Source organism: Aegilops tauschii, chromosome 3 (genome assembly GCF_002575655.3).
Source record: "Aegilops tauschii subsp. strangulata cultivar AL8/78 chromosome 3, Aet v6.0, whole genome shotgun sequence".
NCBI classification, from domain to species: domain Eukaryota; kingdom Viridiplantae; phylum Streptophyta; class Magnoliopsida; order Poales; family Poaceae; genus Aegilops; species Aegilops tauschii.
Genome location: NC_053037.3, coordinates 412,317,721 through 412,341,803, shown reverse-complemented (window position 1 = coordinate 412,341,803; position 24,083 = coordinate 412,317,721). Strand labels below are relative to the sequence as shown.

General features: G+C 45.7%; 2 protein-coding genes and 1 non-coding gene across 5 annotated transcripts; all 3 read left to right on the top strand.

Moving 5' to 3' along the window:
* The first annotated feature begins 7,615 nt into the window (after positions 1-7,615).
* LOC109780022 (uncharacterized) lies at positions 7,616-12,938 on the top strand. Its single transcript, XM_020338616.4, has 3 exons — positions 7,616-7,973; positions 8,611-8,880; positions 11,303-12,938. The coding sequence occupies exons 1-3, from the start codon at positions 7,833-7,835 to the stop codon at positions 12,710-12,712; spliced, it is 1,821 nt and encodes a 606-aa protein (XP_020194205.1). The 5' UTR covers positions 7,616-7,832; the 3' UTR covers positions 12,713-12,938.
* Positions 12,939-13,320: 382 nt separating this feature from the next.
* LOC109732241 (callose synthase 11) lies at positions 13,321-22,499 on the top strand. 3 transcript variants are annotated; one of them, XM_020291439.4, is made up of 4 exons: positions 13,321-13,513; positions 13,616-13,751; positions 15,760-21,141; positions 22,122-22,499. In XM_020291439.4, the coding sequence occupies exon 3, from the start codon at positions 15,774-15,776 to the stop codon at positions 21,138-21,140; it is 5,367 nt and encodes a 1,788-aa protein (XP_020147028.1). In that variant the 5' UTR covers positions 13,321-13,513; positions 13,616-13,751; positions 15,760-15,773; the 3' UTR covers position 21,141; positions 22,122-22,499. The 3 variants fall into 3 exon arrangements, with proteins under 3 accessions (XP_020147028.1, XP_073366818.1, XP_020147029.1); XM_073510717.1 differs by having other exon boundaries at positions 13,332-13,513; positions 13,644-13,751; XM_020291440.4 differs by lacking the exons at positions 13,321-13,513; positions 13,616-13,751 and adding an exon at positions 15,324-15,679.
* Positions 18,769-18,849, top strand: LOC120962204 (small nucleolar RNA J33). Its single transcript, XR_005753047.1, has one exon. It is a non-coding gene; the product is annotated as a small nucleolar RNA J33 (small nucleolar RNA).
* Positions 22,500-24,083: the final 1,584 nt, after the last annotated feature.

Here is a 24,083-nt window from a genome sequence, read left to right as displayed (position 1 = left end):
GCCCGTAACAGCCACGTAAAACTTGCAACAACAAAGTAGAGGACGTCTAACTTGTTTTTGCAGGGCATGTTGTGATGTGATATGGTCAAGACATGACACTAAATTTTATTGTATGGGATGGTCATGTTTTGTAACCGAGTTATCGGCAACTGGCAGGAGCCATATGGTTGTCGCTTTATTGTATGCAATGCAATCGCCCTGTAATGCTTTACTTTATCACTAAGCGGTAGCGATAGTCATAGAAGCATAAGATTGGCGAGACGACAACGATGCTACGGATTATGCTTCACCAACCTGCTAGTGCTTATTATTGGGCAAGGACACCAGAATTTTTACGAGATCAAGGTGTCGCGCCGGTGACGATGGTGGTCATGACGGTGCTTCGGAGATGGAGATCACAAGCACAAGATGATGATGGCCATATCATATCACTTATATTGATTGCATGTGATGTTTATCTTTTATGCATCTTATCTTGCTTTGATTGACGGTAGCATTTTAAGATGATCTCTCACAAAATTATCAAAGTATAAGTGTTCTCCCTGAGTATGCACCGTTGCGAAAGTTCTTCGTGCTGAGATACCACGTGATGATCGGGTGTGATAGGCTCTACGTTCAAATAGAACGGGTGCAAAACAGTTGCACATGCGGAATACTCAGGTTAAACTTGACGAGCCTAGCATATAACAGATATGGCCTCGGAACACGGAGATCGAAAGGTCGAGCGTGAATCATATAGTAGATATGATCAACATAGTGATGTTCACCATTGAAACTACTCCATCTCACATGATGATCGGACATGGTTTAGTTGGTGTGGATCACGTAATCACTTAGAGGATTGGAGGGATGTCTATCTAAGTGGGAGTTCTTAAGTAATATGATTAACTGAACTTAAATTTAACATGAACTTAGTACCTGATAGTATTTTGCTTGTCTATGTTGTTTGTAGATAGATGGCCCATGTTGTTGTTCCGTTGAATTTTAATGCGTTCCTTGAGAAAGCAAAGTTGAAAGATGATGGTAGCAATTACACGGTCTGTGTCCGTAACTTGAGGATTATCCTCATTGCTACACAGAAGAATTACGTCCTGGAAGCACCGCTGGGTGCCAGACCTGCTGCAGGAGCAACACCAGATGTTATGAACGTCTGGCAGAGCAAAGCTGATGACTACTCGATAGTTCAGTGTGCCATGCTTTACGGCTTAGAACCGGGTCTTCAACGACGTTTTGAACGTCATGGAGCATATGAAATGTTCCAGTAGTTGAAGTTAATATTTCAAGCAAATGCCCGGATTGAGAGATATGAAGTCTCCAATAAGTTCTACAGCTGCAAGATGGAGGAGAATACTTATGTCAGTGAGCATATACTCAAAATGTCTGGGTATAACAATCACTTGATTCAACTGGGAGTTAATCTTCCGGATGATAGCGTCATTGACAGAATTCTTCAATCACTGCCACCAAGCTACAAGAGCTTTGTGATGAACTATAACATGCAAGGGATGGATAAGACGATTCCCGAGCTCTTCGCAATGCTAAAGGCTGCGGAGGTAGAAATCAAGAAGGAGCATCAAGTGTTGATGGTCAATAAGACCACCAGTTTCAAGAAAAAGGGCAAAGGGAAGAAGAAGGGGAACTTCAAAAGAACAGCAAACAAGTTGCTGCTCAGGAGAAGAAACCCAAGTCTGGACCTAAGCCTGAGACTGAGTGCTTCTACTACAAGCAGACTGGTCACTGGAAGCGGAACTGCCCCAAGTATTTGGCGGATAAGAAGGATGGCAAGGTGAACAAAGGTATATGTGATATACATGTTATTGATGTGTACCTTACTAATGCTCGCAGTAGCACTTGGGTATTTGATACTGGTTCTGTTGCTAATATTTGCAACTCGAAACAGGGACTATGGATTAAGCGAAGATTGGCTAAGGACAAGGTGACGATGCGCGTGGGAAATGGTTCCAAAGTCGGTGTGATCGCGGTCGGCACGCTACCTCTACATCTACCTTCAGGATTAGTTTTAGACCTGAATAATTGTTATTTGGTGCCAGCGTTGAGCATGAACATTATATCTGGATCTTGTTTGATGCGAGACGGTTATTCATTTAAATCAGAGAATAATGGTTGTTCTATTTATATGAGTAATATCTTTTATGGTCATGCACCCTTGAAGAGTGGTCTATTTTTGTTGAATCTCGATAGTAGTAATACACATATTCATAATATTGAAGCCAAAAGATGCAGAGTTGATAATGATAGTGCAACTTATTTGTGGCACTGCCGTTTAGGTCATATCGGTGTAAAGCGCATGACGAAACTCCATACTGATGGACTTTTGGAACCACTTGATTATGAATCACTTGGTACTTGCGAACCGTGCCTCATGGGCAAGATGACTAAAACGCCGTTCTCCAGAACTATGGAGCGAGCAACAGATTTGTTGGAAATCATACATACAGATGTATGTGGTCCGATGAATATTGAGGCTCGAGGCGGATATTGTTATGTTTCTCACCTTCACATATGATTTGAGCAGATATGGGTATATCTACTTAATGAAACATAAGTCTGAAACATTTGAAAAGTTCAAAGAATTTCAGAGTGAAGTTGAAAATCATCGTAACAAGAAAATAAAGTTTCTACGATCTGATCGTGGAGGAGAATATTTGAGTTACGAGTTTGGTCTTCATTTGAAACAATGCGGAATAGTTTCGCAACTCACGCCACCCGGAACACACAGCGTAATGGTGTGTCCGAACGTCGTAATCGTACTTTACTAGATATGGTGCGATCTATGATGTCTCTTACTGATTTACCGCTATCGTTTTGGGGTTATGCTTTAGAGACGGCTGCATTCACGTTAAATAGGACACCATCGAAATTCGTTGAGACGACGCCTTATGAACTGTGGTTTGGCAAGAAACCAAAGTTGTCGTTTCTTAAAGTTTGGGGCTGCGATGCTTATGTGAAAAAGCTTCAACCTGATAAGCTCGAACCCAAATCGTAAAAATGTGTCTTCATAGGATACCCAAAAGAGACTGTTGGGTACACCTTCTATCACAGATCCGAAGGCAAGACTTTTGTTGCTAAATTTGGAATCTTTCTAGAGAAGGAGTTTCTCTCGAAAGAAGTGAGTGGGAGGAAAGTAGAACTTGATGAGGTAACTGTACCTGCTCCCTTATTGGAAAGTAGTTCATCACAGAAACCGGTTTCTGCGACACCTACACCAATTAGTGAGGAAGTTAATGATGATGATCATGAAACTTCAGATCAAGTTGTTACTGAACCTCGTAGGTCAACCAGAGTAAGATCCGCACCAGAGTGGTACGGTAATCCTGTTCTGGAAGTTATGTTGCTAGACCATGACGAACCTACGAACTATGAAGAAGCGATGGTGAGCCCAGATTCCGCAAAATGGCTTGAAGCCATGAAATCTGAGATGGGATCCATGTATGAGAACAAAGTGTGGACTTTGGTTGACTTGCCCGATGATCGGCAAGCCATTGAGAATGAATGGATCTTCAAGAAGAAGACTGACGCTGACGGTAATGTTACTGTCTATAAAGCTCGACTTGTTGTGAAAGGTTTTCGACAAGTTCAAGGGGTTGACTACGATGAGACCTTCTCACCCGTAGCGATGCTTAAGTCTGTCCGAATCATGTTAGCAATTGCCGCATTTTATGATTATGAAATTTGGCAAATGGATGTCAAAACTGCATTCCTGAATGGATTTCTGGAATAAGAGTTGTATATGATGCAACCGGAAGGTTTTGTCGATCCAAAGGGAGCTAACAAAGTGTGCAAGCTCCAGCGATCCATTTATGGACTGGTGCAAGCCTCTCGGAGTTGGAATAAACGCTTTGATAGTGTGATCAAAGCATTTGGTTTTATACAGACTTTTGGAGAAGCCTGTATTTATAAGAAAGTGAGTGGGATCTCTGTAGCATTTCTGATATTATATGTGGATGACATATTGCTGATTGGAAATGATATAGAATTTCTGGATAGCATAAAGGGATACTTGAATAAGAGTTTTTCAATGAAAGACCTCGGTGAAGCTGCTTATATATTGGGCATCAAGATCAATAGAGATAGATCAAGACGCTTAATTGGACTTTCACAAAGCACATACCTTGACAAAGTTTTGAAGAAGTTCAAAATGGATCAAGCAAAGAAAGGGTTCTTGCCTGTGTTACAAGGTGTGAAGTTGAGTAAGACTCAATGCCCGACCACTGCAGAAGATAGAGAGAAGATGAAAGATGTTCCCTATGCTTCAGCCATAGGCTCTATCATGTATGCAATGCTGTGTACCAGACCTGATGTGTGCCTTGCTATAAGTTTAGCAGGGAGGTACCAAAGTAATCCAGGAGTGGATCACTGGACAGCGGTCAAGAACATCCTGAAATACCTGAAAAAGACTAAGGATATGTTTCTCGTTTATGGAGGTGACAAAGAGCTCATCGTAAATGGTTACGTTGATGCAAGCTTTGACACTGATCCGGACGATTCTAAATCACAAACCGGATACGTGTTTAGATTGAACGGTGGAGCTGTCAGTTGGTGCAGTTCTAAACAAAGCGTCATGGCAGGATCTACGTGTGAAGCGGAGTACATAGCTGCTTCGGAAGCAGCAAATGAAGGAGTCTGGATGAAGGAGTTCATATCCGATCTAGGTGTCATACCTAGTGCATCGGGTTCAATGAAAATCTTTTGTGACAATACTGGTGCAATTGCCTTGGCGAAGGAATCTAGATTTCACAAGAGAACCAAGCACATCAAGAGACGCTTCAATTCCATCTGGGATTTAGTCCAGGTGGGAGACATAGAAATTTGCAAGATACATACGGATCTGAATGTTGCAGACCCGTTGACTAAGCCTCTTCCACGAGCAAAACATGATCAGCACCAAGGCTCCATGGGTGTTAGAATCATTACAGTGTAATCTAGATTATTGACTCTAGTGCAAGTGGGAGACTAAAGGAAATATGCCCTAGAGGCAATAATAAAGTTATTATTTATTTCCTTATATCATGATAAATGTTTATCATTCATGCTAGAATTGTATTAACCGGAAACATAATACTTGTGTGAATACATAGACAAACAGAGTGTCACTAGTATGCCTCTACTTGACTAGCTCATTGATCAAAGATGGTTATGTTTCCTAGCCATTGACATGAGTTGTCATTTGATTAACGGGATCACATCATTAGGAGAATGATGTGATTGACTTGACCCATTCCGTTAGCTTAGCACTTGATCGTTTAGTTTGTTGCTATTGCTTTCTTCATGACTTATACATGTTCCTATGACTATGAGATTATGCAACTCCCGTTTACCGGAGGAACACTTTGTGTGCTACCAAACATCACAACGTAACTGGGTGATTATAAAGGTGCTCTACAGGTGTCTCCGAAGGTACTTGTTGGGTTGTCGTATTTCGAGATTAGGATTTGTCACTCCGATTGTCGGAGAGGTATCTCTGGGCCCACTCGGTAATGCACATCACTTAAGCCTTGCAAGCATTGCAACTAATGAGTTAGTTGCGGGATGATGTATTACAAAACGAGTAAAGAGACTTGCCGGTAACGAGATTGAACTAGGTATTGAGATACCGACGATTGAATCTCGGGCAAGTAACATACCGATGACAAAGGGAACAACGTATGTTGTTATGCGGTCTGGCCGATAAAGATCTTCGTAGAATATGTGGGAGCCAATATGAGCATCCAGGTTTCGCTATTGGTTATTGACCGGAGACGTGTCTCGGTCATGTCTACATAGTTCTCGAACCCGTAGGGTCCGCACGCTTAAAGTTTTGATGACAGTTATATTATGAGTTTATATGTTTTGATGTACCGAAGGTTGTTCGGAGTCCTGGATGTGATCACGGACATAACGAGGAGTCTCGAAATGGTCGAGACATGAAGATTGATATATTGGACGACTATATTCGGACACCGGAATGGTTCCGGGGGTTATCGGATATATACCGGAGTACCGAGGGGTTACCGGAACCCCCCGGAGGTTATTGGGCCTCATGGGCCCAATTGGTGGAAGAGGAGAGGCAGCCAAGGGGCAGCCGCGCGCCCCTCCCCCCAAGTCCGAATTGGACAAGGAGGGGGGGGCGGCGCCCCCCTTTCCTTTCCCCCTCTCTCTCCTTCCCTCTCCACTCCTAATCCAACAAGGAAAAGGGAGGGAGTCCTACTCCCGGTGGGAGTAGGACTCCTCCTGGCGCGCCCCTCCTGGCCGGCCGCCTCTCCCCCGCTTGCTCCTTTATATACGGGGGCAGGGGGCACCCTAAAGACACAACAATTGATCTGTTGATCTTTTAGCCGTGTGCGGTGCCCCCCTCCACCATAGTCCACCTCGATAATACTGTAGCGGTGCTTAGGCGAAGCCCTGCGTCGGTAGAACATCATCATCGTCACCACGCCGTCGTGCTGACGAAACTCTCCCTCAACACTCGGCTGGATCGGAGTTCGAGGGACGTCATCGGGCTGAACGTGTGCTGAACTCGGAGGTGCCGTGCGTTCGGTACTTGATCGGTCGGATCGTGAAGACGTACGACTACATCAACCGCGTTGTGCTAACGCTTCCGCTGTCGGTCTACGAGGGTACGTGGACAACACTCTCCCCTCTCGTTGCTATGCATCACCATGATCTTGCGTGTGCGTAGGATTTTTTTGAAATTACTACGTTACCCAACAGTCCTAGCCTTGGTTAAGGCTCGGTGCAGGCCGGTGGTGGCGAGGCGATGGCATCATCGAAGGCGTGGAATAAATCCCTTCCTCTCATGTCCTCGGTCTGATGATGTCGATTGGCGTCGCTGCATGGCGCGTGAAGCTTCGGCCAGGGCCAGATCTGCCCCCCCTCGTTTGTCTATGTTTCATCTAGGTGGTCTTTGACGAAGTGGACGATGATGGTTCGTGTTTTGGTCTTTTGGCTTCTCCATTCGACGAAGCACGGTTAGGTTCGGCTTCATCAATGAGCTAGTGAGGTTAGGCCTCTCTGGTGCTGACTGGACGGATCGGGGATGATTGTTCAGCCTCTTAGTTGCATTCTTCCCAGGACAACGATATAATATGCAATTCGATGTTGTCGGCTTCTTTTGGCTCCGACTCATGACTTCATTTCTGTTGTGTTAACAACGTTACCCTAGGTCCAAGGTTAGTTTGGAGAACCAAAGGTGCCATGGAGCTTTGCCCATAGCGCGCCACCAACGAGTGCAGGAGGAAGACGTCAACGTTATACCCAAGGACATGTATGTTATTTTCTATTTATGCAAGAATCATTTTATAAGGGAACAATTTTAATATATCCTTGGCCTTCTCGCAAAAAAAAAGTCAAAAGGAATTTTTCTTTCAAGCAGAGTGCAAAGCAAGTAAGCAACAGATGAAAACAAGCATATGAATCATACAGCTATTCTAGTTTCCATTTCCCCCTAAAAACTATGTCCAGCCATTTTTTTTGAAATTGCTTTTAACTGAAGAAACACGCAAGTCTGAAAGAGACAATTTTCACTATTGTTTGCTCGATTACCAGCCTTCTCAATATATATAAAAAAGTAACCAAAAGAAAGCAAAAAGAGATAACCCGTCGCTATACAAAACTTAGTCTAGTCTTATCGTCTCAGCCGGGACGGCGAGGCCTTTGCTTAATCAACACACCAGAGGGCCCTAATAAAAAGTAAAAACAAACAGCACAGACTAATCAATCGATCCGTCCTTCTTCCTCCTCTCTCCTCACCTGCAACCTATCAACCGCCCTCCCATCCCCTTCCCTTCCCCTCCAAGCAAGCTCCCCATCGCGACCAAAACCCTAACCCTGCGATGTCCGGCTCCGGCGGGCCCTCAGGCCGCGGCTCCGCAGGCGGCACTCGGAGCTTCGACTTCGGCACGGACGACGTGCTCTGCTCCTACGACGACTTCGCCGCCCCCTCCGAGCCCAAGCGACCCGATCCAGTCGACAAGGTATCCATCGTCCCTTCCCTCCCTTAGATCCCTTCCGCGAGCAGTATTTGTTGGCGTGCCAAGCTCTGGTAGAAGCTTGGGGCTAAATTTCGGTTCTGGTCTGCGGATCCCTCCGTTCCGTTGGAGGAATTTGGGAGGAAGGAAAATGAAACTGGGTTAAAGTGTCCCATGACGAGTTCGCATGGGAAAATCTCTATTTTCACTGTTATTACGCGTCAGTTGTGCTTCTGCCCAGGGTATTATGCGCCCTATGTTTTAAACAATTTTGATTGATTTATGTATCGTGATTGAGGGAAACTCGTGCATGTTTATACTTGTAGTATAGAAATGTCGCAATCCAGTGTTTTAGACTTTTGGGTCGTATACTTTAACTTCACTGGGATATATCACCTATTTCTTCAAACCCTGCACAGCTTATTGTTACTACAATGCTAGTCAATAGATAGGAAAATTTAAGGGATCAGTTTGAAAACAATTTGAATCATGCTGGAAATTCCATAGCAATGCCCTTTGTATTGCTGGATGCTGGAGGGTTTTGTTTTGGTTCCAGCGACGAACTTATTTTATAATCGCTGTGGTTATAATGCTCAACCTTCATTCATTACTTCCAGTACTCATTCTTGTACTTTTGCAACAGGATTTTCATGAGAGCAGATTTGGGAGACCATCTGTTAAAGTTTATGAACAAGAGAGTTATGCCAAAGAGGATGTACTTTCTGCTGTTGAGAAATGCATGAAGAAATATGCTGATAATTTGCTAAGGTCTCTTGAAGGAATCACCAGCAGGCTTTCACAACTGGAGATTTATTGCTATAAGCTTGAGAGGTCCATAGGCGAGCTTCGAGCTGATGTGCTTCGTGATGAAACTGATCTAAGATTAAAATCTCTTGAGAAACATCTACATGAAGTAAGTAAATACTACTCTCTCCGTTTACAAATATGAGATGTTTTGGATATTTCAATATGGACTACATGCAGACTGAAATGAGTGAACAAACACATAAAGTGTGCCTATCTACATCCTATTCACAAAAAAGTTAGAACATCTTATATTTGTGAACGGAGGGAGTACTATTTAGAGTAAGGCCGTTTTGATAATATAGTTCTTTCAGGTGTATTATCAGTGCAATCATGCCATATATTCATTGATATATTACTAATATCATGCCATATATTCATTGATATATTACTAATATCATGCCATATATTCATTGATATATTACTAATATCATATCTATGAATTTATTTGATGTGTATGCACTTTATTGTGTCTCTGGATGAAACTATCTTGGACATTATTACATCAGAATATTTTGTTAGGGAGTAAAAGGCGGATGCACACAAGCCACACACACCACCAACATCATATGCACAAATAAACACGAGTGTGTGACTCTGTGTGCGCGCGCGCGTGTGTGCTTGTGTGTTGCCTACACATGAGGAAAATACTGGAGGGACACAATGTGGTGTGTACTCCGATTAAGTACGGCACGTTTCGTTCATCATAGGGATCAACCCCGTGTGGATGGCAATGAACACTCTCTCATCTTTGGCCGACAGGCCATCCATGATCCGTTGCATCAAACATTGTATATCACTTACATGTGAAGTTTACTCCTTTCCTTGTAAATGTTTGCTCCAGTTTGTTGCTCCAATATGTTTATTTATTCTATTGATCATCTAGTAATTGTGAGTTCAGACTAAGTAGCGAAAGCCATCGGTATAGTAAGTATAAGGTTCAGATATATTTAATCTATATTACATCGTTTGTTGTTCTGCTGTGGTTTTTTCTAGCTTATGTTTCTGTAGTATTACCTCCTGTGATTTCTTTTGTTCCACTCCAACCAGTTTTTCTTGGTTAGTTGAAACAAATTGCAGTTACACATTATGTTCAATCTTAGAACAATGCATCAGGCTGTTTCATTCACTGTAACTGTATCCTCTGTGCTTATACGCCTCAGTGAAGATGCAGCACAAGTTCGAGTGGGTACTTACTGATTATAACCAGTATGATATCCTAAATGATATGAGACTCTTGGCAGTTTGATTTTGATGAGCTCAATACTAGATGAGCGTATTTGGCCAGCGAAGTAGCCAACCCAGGCATCTCTCATCTGAGGTTGAAGTTGATCAAGCCCAAAGTTCAGGGTTTGTCTGGGCCTATCCTACTGATCTGTTACTTCCAGTTATTTAGAAATCCCAAGCTAAGCTGAACTGATTGTTTAATATGGTTACTTAAACCTATTAGGTCCGAACCATGATGACTTTCTCTGCATACCATGTTTTTTTTTGGCATAGGTGGTTTATCTTAGAGGAATAGGTGAATAATCTGAAATCTGAGTTAACATAACAAGTAAGCAATTTTGACCACGAATTCACAAAATTGTTGAGAAATCACCTTGGTCACTTTGGTTGCATGCATGGGAAGTTTCGTGCATGTTCCAAATCTTATCACTCCTTTGGTCCTACCTGAATCACTAAATCAAAAGTAAATCATCATAAAGACACTTGGGAGTCTTTACATGCAACTACGAGTTATCCCAAGTATGCTCAGGCTTGATCTCGTACCCATGGTATTAATTCCGGGCAAGCTACTGTCTGTTTCTCATGTAAGGCTTTTTTGTGGGGATGCTTGGGCAGATCCTCTAATCTGATGCCCTTTAACCATTGTTCTAGTTCTACACTCTCATGGCAAGTTATAAGCACACTGCATGTTAGGAAGTCAGTTTATGAGGAAAGGACAATCAGCTAGGACGTCTGGACTTGCTTGGCCCTTCATCTTACTGTGGCCTGTCCATGGACAGGCCCTTGTATAAGTCGTATTTGAGCCAATTATCAACCTGTATCACTGTATGTGCCTAATCTGCACCTTCCAGATTCTAGCCATTGGTATCTCAACATAGAGCTGGAACAACCGATGATCTTTCTCTCAAGGAAACACATTTAAGCCAACCCATGGACAGTGACACAACAGAAGATATAAGCGTCCCTGTCACTGAGATCTGAATGCACATGAAGAATGATATTTTCTACTTAATGATGAACCTGTTTTCGTTGCCTGTTATGCGCTCCACTCCTATGCTAAATATATTTATGTCTCGGTGGCAAATTTGTAGCTGCAGGTGAAGCATACATATACAGTACACATAACTTGTGATGGTTCTAACTATAACATTTACATTGTTTTGTTAAGAAATACTGTTAAGAACCCAAGATGATCTAGCCAGTACATTTTTGTACTTTAATTTTCATACGTGCTTCGCTGACAGATCTTGAGTGTTAATCTGTTAAGAAATTTCTAACCGTGACTAAAATTTGAAACGGTGCAGGTGCACAGGTCTATTCAAATCCTTCGAGACAAGCAAGAGTTAGCGGATACTCAGAAGGAGCTAGCCAAGTTTCAACTTACACACGATGAATCTAAAAAGAAAGAAGATGTGCTGACGCCTTCTTTCCCTGAGCCAAAGAAGCCTGAAGAAAAGCGAGATGCAGCAAGTCAGCAGCTGGCACTTGCTTTACCTCATCAGGTGAACTCATCGGCACTTGTACCTAGAGCTTCTGGACCAGTCCAACAGTACAATGATCAACCTGTGCAGCAGACAGCCCCTAGCTCTCTTGTACCGCAGCAGGACCGTTATGCTGTTAGCCAAGCCATTGTATACTACCCACAACACCAAGCTCCAGGCAACCAGGACACACAGGGTCAGCAAGTACAACAAGAGGTGCAATACCTGCCATTAAGGCCTCAAGCTCAAGATGTCCATGCTTCATCCCAGCCTCAGTCAGCAAATCAATCCCAGCCCCAGTCTTACACTCCTTACCAGCAGCAGTGGCAGCAGCAGCAGCAACCCTCTCGTTCATCTCCTGCACCAGTGGCTCAGCAACAGCAGCCTTTCTCCCAGCCATTTCCTCCACCTGTGCAGCAGCCCCAACTATCTAATGCTCACCAGTTTCCAACACAACCAGCGCAGCAGTCCCAGCTGCCTAATGTTCAGCAGTTTCCAGCACAACCAGCGCAGCAGTCCCAGTTGTCTAATGCTCAACAGTTCCCTCCACCACAGCTGCAACCACAGCAATCCAACCCTCATCTTCCTCAGACAGCACAACCACAACATCCTCATGTGCAAACTCAGATGAGACCCTCCACTCCCCCACCAAACTACTCTGGTGGCTATCCACCCCACCAGCCATTGAACCCATCCCCTGAAACTCTGCCTGGCAGCGCGGCTATGCAAGGACCATACAACACCGTTGCTCCATCAGGTGGGAGTCATTCGGAAGTGCAATATTCATACGGTGGAGCTGGCATCCCACCGTCTCAGCCACCACCGCAGCACAGCATGCAAAGGCAGCAGCTTCCTCCTCCAGGCCAGGGTTCTTTTGGGCCGCCTCCAAGTAAGGGGGCCTATCCTCCGCAGTATGCACCACAGGGGCATCCGCAGGGGGGTTACAACACATCGTATGGCGGCTACCCGCCCAATGGTCCTTCTGCAGCCCAGGCACCACAGATGCCTCCAGGTGGTGCTGGTGTGAGCCATCCAGGGTCATCGCATCATCACATGATGCGTGGCCATCCATATGGAGATATGATTGAGAAGGCAAACACCATGGGATATCCAAGGGACCAGGTGCTGAATGTGATCCAGAGGATGACCGAGAGCGGGCAGCAGATAGATTTCAATGCGTTGCTCGACAGGCTGAACGAATCAGGGTCCGGAGCACCCCCTCGTCCGTGGTGATTTCGTCCAGGCCCTGTTTCGCTGGAAGCCGTGTGTGCCACAGGGTGGTGTCGTGATATCTGTCTAAATCAATCTAAATAAATAAGATTTGATATGATGCCGTCTGTTGATTTGTCCGTACAATGTACATACAAACATTGAGCTTGAATTTCATGTACCCCCCTGACTCGTGCACGTGCACAACTGGATTACGGAGATCTGTTCTGAAGCAAATTATTTCCAGTTATCTTGTCATTTTGTAGTGTGCAATGTCAGGTGATGTTTGCTAGTACGTACGTTTTGAATTTTGTCTACTTTTTTGTCCATCATGTTTATGTGTTGTCCTGATCTTATCATAGTGTGTACTACAGTCTACACTGAACGGTTCGCTCTTCCAGCTGGAGCCGCACCTTTTTCGTACATGTATTTTTTTTGTCCTTTCCAATATTTCCCAGCCTACGAAAATCACGAGAATATCTGAGTATGGGCGCCCCACTGTCTTTCCAGCTCGGAAACATTTTCATTTCTCTGCTTGGATTGGAGTTAGATTGGAGAGACAGAAGAGAATGGATGAGGACAGTTGGGACTTGTGTAGCGTTTAGGAGAGAATAACCAAGTTCCCGAATGACGGCCCGGGCCGGCCCCACCCAAGAGCATCTCTCTCCTCTCCCCCGCGGCGGACGAGAAGGGGAGAAACGTCTCAAATGCGCTAGCGGCAGCAAGGCCGAGCAAGTGGCGAGTCGTGAGAAGCCGAGCGGGAGGCGGCACAACAACGGCAGCGGGAGAGGGGAGATCGAGGAAGGCCAAACAAACGCCTGGGGGGTAATGAATCCTTCTCGGTTGCTCCGGCGACTCCTTCTTCTCCCTCCCCCCTGCGTGTTCTTATCCAAAATTTCTTCCTAATTGGCATATTTTGATTCCCAGATTTTGTTTTCCCTCCCTTCCGAATCAGCTGTGATATAAAGAAGAAAAAAAGGGAAGATTGAGCCGCCGCAGCGGAAGCCGAGGGTCTCGACGGAGACGGCGGGCGGCCGCTCCTCGCCGCCGGTCGATTGATCAGGTGACAGTTCTAAATCCTCCCCCGCGAACGCCTTGGTGACGGAATTTTACTACTGCTCCCGTAGATCGCCGTTAGCAGTTCGCAGTCGAGGTTCCCCGAGCTCGAACGGGTCGCGCCGTCGCCCGAGCCGAGCGGAGCGGAGCGGGGTGCTCAGTCAGTGGCAGTCCCGTAGTTTTCTCCCGCTGATGCCGTTGCTGCTCGTCTCGTGGGCCTCACCAAGCGGCGACTGACGAGTTTATCTCCTGGAAGGAAATATCGCCTATAGCCTCTGCTTGTTACCAGGGCCCGCCACGTGCTCCTGCTGGCCCACGTCTCAGTGTCGTTGAGCTAGCCCGTATCGCGTTGATCTGGCGGCACATGGTCGCCTCTGATGGAACTGAGACGTGGCGGGTCCACTAGCCATTCTCGTTGAGATGCGCCTGCGTGCGTCCCCTTGCGGCGTGCGTTGCACCTTTTTGGCATGGCGTCAAGCTACGGAGCGGACGCAACGCAAGCAAGCAGCGGCGTGCGGCTGATGAGTAAAAAAACTGGTGTCACTCACCAGTACTAGTAGTAACGTCTAGTTTAGAGGCCATGGACTCAAATTTGCAGCACACCATAGCTAGGGTTTTGTGCTAGCTTATCGTAAGTGGTCTGTAATCGCTAGGTGCTTATCGTTTAGTGGTCTTTTCTTTTTTGTGTGCAAAACTTCGATTTTCATCGGTACAGGGAAACCAGAAATAACAAAAATTACATGGACTTTGGGGGTTGTGCATAAAGAGACAGCGAGTTAGATCTAGTTTTCCCTTTCCTCAGGCAAAAAAGACGACGTGTTTTGAGCCCAGGAATTACGAAAGGCAAATTGGTCTTTATCTGAGCCTCTTTTCGCTTTGACGGCAAACGCGGGGAGGTCTGACTGGTAGCTCGCTAGTGCGGCATAACACAAACAGCGACGGGTGAAAGCAAAACAGAAAGCGTCGATCTTGGAGGCTTTAAACACAAGGAGCTAGCAAAAAATTATGCCCCAAAACAAGTGTCACGGCCACAGGTTACCCCCAAAAGCAGTTGCTGGCCATCGGCGATAGATACTCTACACCACCAACATTCGGATTTTGTTCTGTCTTTTTTTCCTCCTCTATAAAATTTCTTCGGCCTTGCGATATTGCTTCACGTTACTGTTAATCTTAATAAAATAAATGAGATATTGATGCTGATTCATTTGGCTACATGTGCTTGCTGCTGCCCCCCGGTGCTGGCGGTCTGGTTGTTTCAGCGGGTAATAAGCGGGGACACCGCACGTGAGCGGCATGTAGCCAAATGTTTCCAATTGTGGGATAGGAGTAAACAAAAAAGTCTGATGGACTCATATGCCATATGGCTCCAAATCTCCGAATATTAAAAGCTCTTATGCTTTCTCAACCACAATTCAAAAGCTGTCACGCCTCTAGCCCTTTTTCCGCTCATCTCGTCTGCTGCTGGAAATGGGCTGAAACGGCTCTCCAGCAGAATTAATGCACGCCTATATTGATCATCACCAAAAGCTATCTACGCGAATCCACTAAAATTAGTACATCGCAAAAAGAAAGAAAGAAAAGAATCCACTAAAATTAATCCCCTAGATTTTGCAAACAGCGAGTCAGTTGAGTGCCAATTCTGCTGGCTCCATGGCTTCACCGAGACGAAACCTAGGATCAGAATTTAGAACTGCTGTTGAGTTGGACTCGTAGCACATCACCAAACTCTCGTTCATTCATCATTCTTATCGTCGTCATCATTATCCCACCGGAAAGTACAGCGCACGGAAACACTAGCGAGCGAGCGGGTCGAGTCGGGTCATGGTTGGAAACCCCAGAAGCAAAGCAAAGCAAACCCCTCAAACCCCACGCCGGAGAAACCAGACAAACGTCGCATGATTCCCCCCTAACCCGCCGCCGTCTCCTCCTCCTCATGTGTGTAGAGTGCCCTAGTTCGCCGGAAATGATGTGGCTCTTGTTGATGACTAGTACTGACGCCTCCTCCTGTTTTGCAGCTGCGTGAGACGGGATGAGCCACCTGCGCACCCGCCGCCCCACCGCCGCGGCGGCGGCGGAGCAGCCGCCGGTCCAGGCGTCGTACAACATCATCCCGATTCAGGACGTGGTGATGCACGGGCAGCACCCGTCGCTGCGGTTCCCGGAGGTGCGCGCGGCGGTGGAGGCGATGGCGCACGCGGAGGACCTCCCGCAGCCGCCGCTCATGCGCGCCTGGGACTTCCGCCGCGCCGACCTCTTCGACTGGCTCGGCGCCACCTTCGGCTTCCAGCTGCACAACGTCCGCAACCAGCGGGAGCACCTCGTGCTGCTCCTCGCCAACGCGCAGCTCCGCGCCGGCGGCACCCTGCCCGCCGACCACCCCGCCGACGTCCTCCACTCCTCCGTCGCCCGGAACATCCGGAAGAAGCTCCTCAGGAACTACACTGCCTGGTGCGCCTACCTCGGCCAGAGGCCGCACGTCCACGTGCCCAGCGCCGGCCGCCGGACCGGTGCTTCGGCCACCGTCGGCGTCGACACCCGCAGGGACCTCCTCTACACGGCGCTGTACCTGCTAATCTGGGGGGAGGCTGCCAATTTGAGGTTCATGCCGGAGTGCCTCTGCTACATCTTCCACTACATGGCCCTCGACCTCAGCCATGTCATGGACTGCTCTATCGATATTGAGACAGGGCGGCTTGCAATCCCTGCTGTGTGCGGTGAGGAGGCTTTCCTGAACCGTGTTGTCATTCCGATTTATACTGTGCTCAAGGCCGAGGTTGAGGCAAGCCGGAATGGGACCAAGCCACACTCAGCGTGGAGAAATTATGATGATGTGAATGAGTACTTCTGGAGCCGGCGAGTCTTCAAGAAGCTCCGGTGGCCACTGGATTCATCAAGGGGCTTCTTTGTGCCGCCGGGGAAGTTTGGCCGTGTTGGGAAGACTGGTTTTGTAGAGCAGCGGTCTTTCTGGAATGTCTACCGCAGCTTCGACCGGTTATGGGTGATGCTTATTCTGTTCTTTCAGGCAGCGATGATCATTGCATGGAATGGTAGCGGGATTCCATGGGAGACCCTCAGGCACCGTGACATCCAGGTCCGGGTGCTGTCAGTGTTCATCACCTGGGCTGGGCTGCGCTTTATGCAGGCGTTGCTTGATGCGGGCACTCAATACAGTCTTGTGTCGAGGGAGACTAAGCTCATCTCTGTCCGGATGGTCCTCAAGGCGTTTGTTGCTGCAGGGTGGACTATCACATTCAGCGTGCTTTATGTGCGGATGTGGGATCAGCGGTGGCGAGATCGCAGGTGGTCCTTCGCCGCCGAAACCAGGGTGTTAAATTTCCTTGAAGCAGCTGCTGTGTTTGTCATCCCACAGGTGCTTGCGTTGGTGCTGTTCATCATTCCTTGGGTTCGGAATTTTACGGAGAAAACCAATTGGAGAATTCTATATGTGCTCACCTGGTGGTTCCAGACGCGCACATTTGTAGGCCGTGGTCTGAGGGAGGGGCTAATAGATAACATCAAGTATTCCCTGTTCTGGATCTGCCTTCTTGCTGCTAAGTTTAGCTTCAGCTACTTCCTCCAGATTAAGCCGATGGTGTCCCCCACAAAGACAATATTCAGCCTCCATGACATCCGGCGTAACTGGTTTGAGTTCATGCCCCACACGGAGCGGATTGCTGTAATCATCCTGTGGCTCCCAGTTGTCCTCATTTACCTCATGGATATCCAGATATGGTATGCAGTCTTCTCATCACTTACAGGGGCACTAATCGGTCTTTTCTCGCATCTGGGGGAGATTCGCAGTGTTGAGCAGCTGCGGTTGAGGTTTCAGTTTTTTGCAAGTGCAATGCAGTTCAATTTGATGCCAGAGGAGCACCTGGACAAGTTGCATGGTGGCATCCGGAGTAAACTGTATGATGCAATTCACCGGCTCAAGCTGAGATACGGTTTTGGCCGCCCATATAGGAAAATTGAAGCAAATGAGGTCGAAGCAAAGAGATTTGCACTGATTTGGAATGAGATCATTCTGACATTTAGGGAAGAAGACATTGTTAGTGACAAGGAAGTTGAGCTTCTTGAGCTTCCACCAGTTGTTTGGAAAATTCGTGTGGTGCGGTGGCCGTGCTTGCTGCTAAACAATGAGCTGCTTCTTGCTCTCAGTCAAGCAAAAGAGCTAGTGGCTGATGACAGGACACACTGGGGTAGGATATCTAGCATCGAGTACAGGCGATGTGCTGTGATTGAAGCTTATGACAGCATACGCCAGTTGCTGCTGGAGATCATTGAGGAGAGGACGGATGAGCACGTTATTGTCAATCAGCTGTTCCTTGCATTTGATAACGCAATGGAATACGGGAAATTCTCTGAATACTACAGGCTAGACTTGTTACCTAAAATCCATTCATCTGTAATCACCTTAGTGGAACTGCTACTGAAGGAAAAAAAAGATCAGACCAAGATAGTCAACACCTTGCAGACTCTCTATGTCCTTGCAGTTCATGATTTTCCAAAGACCAGGAAGGGTATTGAACAGCTCCGGCAAGAGGGGCTAGCACCGTCAAGGTTGACTGAATCTGGGTTGCTCTTTGAGGATGCCGTAAAATTCCCTGGTGAGAATGATCTTAGCTTCTACAAGCAGGTGAGGCGCCTCCATACAATCCTCACATCCAGGGATTCCATGAACAATGTCCCAAAGAACCCTGAGGCTAGGCGGCGTATAGCTTTCTTCAGCAACTCCCTATTCATGAACATGCCTCGTGCTCCCACAGTTGAGAAGATGGTGGCATTCAGTGTTTTGACTCCATATTACAACGAAGACGTCATGTACAACAAGGACCAGCTTCGTCGTGAAAATGAAGATGGCATCTCAATCTTGTTTTATCTTCAGAAGATTTATGAAGATGACTGGGCGAACTTTTTAGAACGTATGAGGAGGGAGGGAATGGTTAGTGATGATGATATTTGGGCTGGGAAATTTCAGGAGCTCCGACTTTGGGCCTCGTATAGGGGTCAGACCTTATCACGGACTGTTAGGGGAATGATGTACTATTACAGGGCTCTCAAGATGCTTGCTTTTCTTGATACTGCCTCTGAGATTGACATTACAGAAGGAACAAAACATCTGGCTAGCTTTGGTTCCATTAGGCATGAAAATGATGTGTATCCTATGAACAATGGTTTGCAACAACGGCCTCAAAGGAGGTTGAACAGAGGAGCCAGCACTGTCAGTCAGTTGTTTAAAGGCCAGGAAGATGGTGCTGCTCTCATGAAGTACACCTATGTGGTCGCTTGCCAGATATACGGAAACCAGAAAAAGGGGAAAGATCCACGTGCCGAAGATATCCTGTCTCTTATGAAGAAAAATGAGGCCCTTCGTGTTGCTTATGTTGATGAGGTCCACGAGATGGGTGGTATACAATATTATTCTGTCCTTGTAAAATTTGACCAGGACTTGCAGAAAGAGGTTGAGATATACAGGATCAGGTTGCCAGGCCAACTGAAACTTGGAGAAGGTAAACCCGAAAACCAGAACCATGCCATCATATTCACAAGAGGCGATGCAGTGCAAACAATTGACATGAACCAAGATAATTATTTTGAGGAGGCTCTCAAGATGCGCAATCTATTACAACAGTACAACTATTATCATGGGAGCCAAAAGCCAACCCTGTTGGGAGTTCGAGAACATGTTTTCACTGGATCTGTCTCTTCACTTGCTTGGTTCATGTCTGCACAAGAGACAAGCTTTGTTACCCTTGGGCAGCGTGTGCTAGCTAATCCACTGAAGGTTCGGATGCATTATGGACATCCTGATGTATTTGATCGCCTTTGGTTTCTGACCCGGGGTGGTTTAAGTAAGGCATCGAGAGTAATCAATATCAGTGAGGACATATTTGCAGGTTTCAACTGCACCCTGCGTGGTGGAAATGTTAGCCACCATGAGTACATCCAGGTTGGCAAGGGGCGTGATGTTGGGCTTAATCAGATATCGATGTTTGAGGCTAAGGTATCCAGTGGCAATGGTGAACAGACATTGAGTAGGGATATCTACAGACTTGGTCATAGAACTGATTTTTTCCGGATGCTTTCTGTGTTTTATACAACAGTGGGATTCTACTTCAACACAATGCTGGTGGTCTTGACAGTTTACACATTTGTTTGGGGGCGCCTGTATCTGGCCCTGAGTGGTCTGGAGGCTGGAATTCAGGGAAGTGCTAATGCTACTAACAATAAAGCCTTGGGTGCTGTGCTAAATCAGCAGTTTGTCATACAGCTCGGATTCTTCACTGCCCTGCCAATGATTTTAGAGAATTCTCTTGAACTAGGTTTTCTACCTGCTGTCTGGGATTTTTTCACAATGCAGATGAATTTTTCGTCTGTCTTCTACACATTTTCCATGGGAACAAAAAGCCATTACTATGGCCGAACAATTCTTCATGGTGGTGCAAAGTATCGGGCTACTGGCCGTGGCTTTGTTGTGCAGCATAAGAGTTTTGCTGAAAATTACAGGCTATATGCTAGGAGCCACTTCATAAAGGCTATAGAGCTCGGAATAATATTGACCGTGTATGCCGCTCACAGTGTGATTGCCAGGAACACACTTGTTTACATAGTCATGATGATATCAAGCTGGTTTCTTGTGGTGTCCTGGATCATGGCTCCATTTGCATTTAATCCTTCTGGCTTTGATTGGTTGAAAACTGTGTATGATTTCGAGGATTTCATGACCTGGATCTGGTTTCCAGGAGGTATATTTTCTAAGGCTGAGCACAGCTGGGAAGTGTGGTGGTATGAGGAGCAAGATCATCTGCGGACTACTGGCCTTTGGGGAAAGATTTTGGAGATACTGTTAGATCTCAGATACTTCTTTTTTCAGTATGGGGTTGTATACCAGCTCAAAATCGCAGACGGAAGCAGAAGTATTGCGGTGTATCTGCTTTCCTGGATATGTGTGGCAGTGATCTTTGGTGTTTTTGTCCTGATGTCCTATACCAGGGACACGTATGCTGCAAAGCAACATCTTTACTACCGGGTTGTCCAGACTGCTATCATCGTTCTGGGAGTGCTGGTGCTGATATTATTCCTGAAGTTTACTGAGTTTCAAATCATTGACATCTTCACTGGCCTTTTGGCATTCATTCCTACTGGCTGGGGCTTGATTTCCATTGCTCAGGTGATCAGGCCATTCATCGAATCCACTGTGGTGTGGGGCAGTGTTATTTCTGTGGCGCGTTTGTATGAGATACTGCTTGGAGTGATTGTTATGGCACCAGTTGCATTGCTGTCCTGGTTGCCAGGATTTCAAGAAATGCAGACAAGGGTACTGTTCAATGAAGGTTTCAGCAGAGGCCTCCAAATATCCCGCATTCTTGCTGGCAAGAAAACGAACACAATTTGAGGTACTCCATAATAAACCTTTTCGATTTATCTGGCCTATTTGCAATGTACTGTGCATCCACTTATATTCTACTGGCATCTTTACATTGAATTGTGACGCTTCTGGAAGCAGTGGAATTTAGGGCTTAGTCTCATGGTGAATCATACTATTTCGACAAATGGCATTTGACAAGTCTAAACTTGCCGCTTTCTAATTGTTCAATTGGTGTTTTCAGTAATGATAAATAGCTCTATTGATGATTTAGATTACTGTGTTGGGCTGGTGTCACTGATGAGCTTAAATTGTGCTGAAAACGAAAAATGCTGCAGTTATGTGATTGATCTAATGCTCTATTCTTTATCAATTTACCATCTGTTTTATCCTTGTCTAATGGGATGAGTGCATCTGAAGTTTTTTTTTTGAAAAACATATGGACTTTATTCAACCGAAATAACAGATACATTGTTTGTGAGGAAAGGTACAATCTCAATCATAGGCTCCTCAAACCAATCAACAGTAGAAGAAAATCTAGCCAACCTAGCAAGCTCGTGCGCAACCTTATTGGCTTCCCTATTACAATGTTCAAACCTAGAGGTAGGAAAATCACACGCCAAAAAATAGCAATCATAAAAAATTGCCGCCGCCGCTCCTGCTGACCATCCGACATTATTCATCGTTTCAATAACCTCCACATTATCAGAATTAATAACAAGGCGATTGCAACCCGCACGTTTGTGAGCGCATCTGAAGTTAGCTTCGTTGTGTTTCCCCTTTTCTGTCTGTCCGCGTGTCGATACCACCAAATTTCACTCAGCACAGCAGTCGTTAATTTAGCGCTCTAGTAGAATAATAATACCAATGATATGTGTGTGGTGTCTTTGCATGAAATTCAAGGTAGCATGTAGAGCCTGTTCTATTTTTGCACCAGAAAAGTATCGAACTGTGCACTTTCTGATTCAGAGATGTAACTGCTGGGTTTTTTCGCCTTGATTTTTTTCGCAGGTACTAACCAGGTCGTCGCGGTTGCAGTTAGGCAGTGATCCGGTCATCATCTCTACAGCACCAACACGGAAAGCCTTCCGTGACATAGCTTAGCTCCATATTGCAATCTTTTGCTGGCTACTGGCGATCTCTCTAGATTAGATGTTCAGATTCGTACAACTTTGGTGATTTAGGCATTGAGTCTTGCACTAGCTGCTTGTTAGAGTAGATGATGATTGCGCTTCAGCTTACCGTTGAGCTCTGACTATATTTGTTGGCCTGGCTAGAAGTTCCATCTCCTGTGCTGAAGAGGTCGTGTAATTGAGGATTGATGGAAATTCCCCGGTGTGGTTGATCAGATCTAGGTCTGCGCCTCAGTTATGTGCGCGCTATTTCTTCCGTTGCATTCTCTCTGCATGCTCTGCATGTGGTCGTCGCGCAAAATTGGCAAAAGAAGATTGGCGCTTTGTAATTCGTGCGAGTACAGTCAGAATGGACTCGTAACAAAATGGGTTAGTTTCAGAAATTCAATTAGGCTGTTGGGAGTGTATGCTCCTGCGCATCAAAAATAATTTTTTTGCAAATGTTTTTTTTTTGAAGAAAATAGATGGGTTCCTTGTCACAGTCAAATTGCCACATGTAAAATTTTAGGGGAAAAACTTTTGGATGCCGATAACTATCACACGTGTGGTACAATGGACATCCGACCATATGACTCGTCCGGTTGTATCCAGGAGCCAGCCCACACGACCCTGTGTGGGCGAACACTAAAACTGCACACACGTTTGGGTGCAGCTACGACGGCCCACACAACTCTGTGTGGCAACTGCTCACCCCCACCCTGTGAGCGTGAACGCATGTGTAAAACTTTAGTTGCCATGTATCATTAAATATAGTTGCTATGAGTAACTAATTGGAGTTGCCACGTGTGGTCTAACCATAGTTGCCGTGTGTGATTAACTAGTTGCCACTTATGCATAATATGTAATTAATTGGAGTTGCCACGTGTTGTTAAACCATAGTTGCAATGTATGGTCAACCATAGTTGCCGTGTGTGATTAACCAGTTGTCATATATGCATAGTTGTATTTGCCATCTATCACCGTCAGCGTCGTGTGGGCGAAGAGCAGTTTCGCCCACACGTTCGGGCGAGCGTCGTGTGTCTGTTCGGGCGAGGAGCGTCCACACATGTGGCACTAAATGATAATGCACACATGACGCTGGGTGCTTACGTGGCTCTCGACCCAGATGGCAACTTCTTCAATATTTGTGCAAATGAATCGAACGACATCGACTGTGTTTGGGCCATGCTGAATTGTGCCACACGTGTGGATGTTATCATTTAGGAAACTTAATTTTTTTTTGTCTGCGCAAAAATAAAATAACGAATGTAAATGTTACCTCCAAATGTTAGGTGTGTGTGTGGAAGATGGTGCCTCCTTTGGTTCCCATGGTCCGGCATTTGTCTTTTGCACTGTCAAACGGAGTGAACAACGTGTAGTCAGCGATATCTTCTAGTCTACATCGATGATTTTTCGGGCGCTGCTTCTACAAACTCCTGGGATTAAACAACTTTGCTCTGCTGAAATGAAGGCACAAAGACGATAACAAGCTTTGCTCAAGGCGCACAATTGATGGACGCAGATGGAAGACTTTCAACACCCCCATGGGTTTTTAGTACTCCCCTAAGGATTTGGACACATTATTTAACTTTTGTAAATACTCCCTCGGTTCCATAATGTAATCTGTATACATTTTTTGAAAAATCAAACTATGCAAATTTTGATCAAGTTTATAAAGAAAACTATTTACATCTACAATACCAAATATATAAAATACAAAACTACATCTTATGATGAATCTAATGAGACATATTTTGCATTCTAAATGTAAACGTTTTTGTTTGTAAACTTAGTCAAAGTGTGAGGTTTGACTTCTCAAAAAACTATATGCACTACATTATGGAACGTAGAGAGTATATGT

Coding starts and splice junctions, on each gene's coding strand:
- LOC109732241 (XM_020291439.4), top strand. CDS start 15,774: ATGAGCCACCTGCGCACCCGCCGCCCCACCGCCGCGGCGGCGGCGGAG.
- LOC109780022 (XM_020338616.4), top strand. CDS start 7,833: ATGTCCGGCTCCGGCGGGCCCTCAGGCCGCGGCTCCGCAGGCGGCACT. Junction 7,974..8,610: donor GACCCGATCCAGTCGACAAG/GTATCCATCGTC, acceptor CTTTTGCAACAG/GATTTTCATGAGAGCAGATT. Junction 8,881..11,302: donor TTGAGAAACATCTACATGAA/GTAAGTAAATAC, acceptor GAAACGGTGCAG/GTGCACAGGTCTATTCAAAT.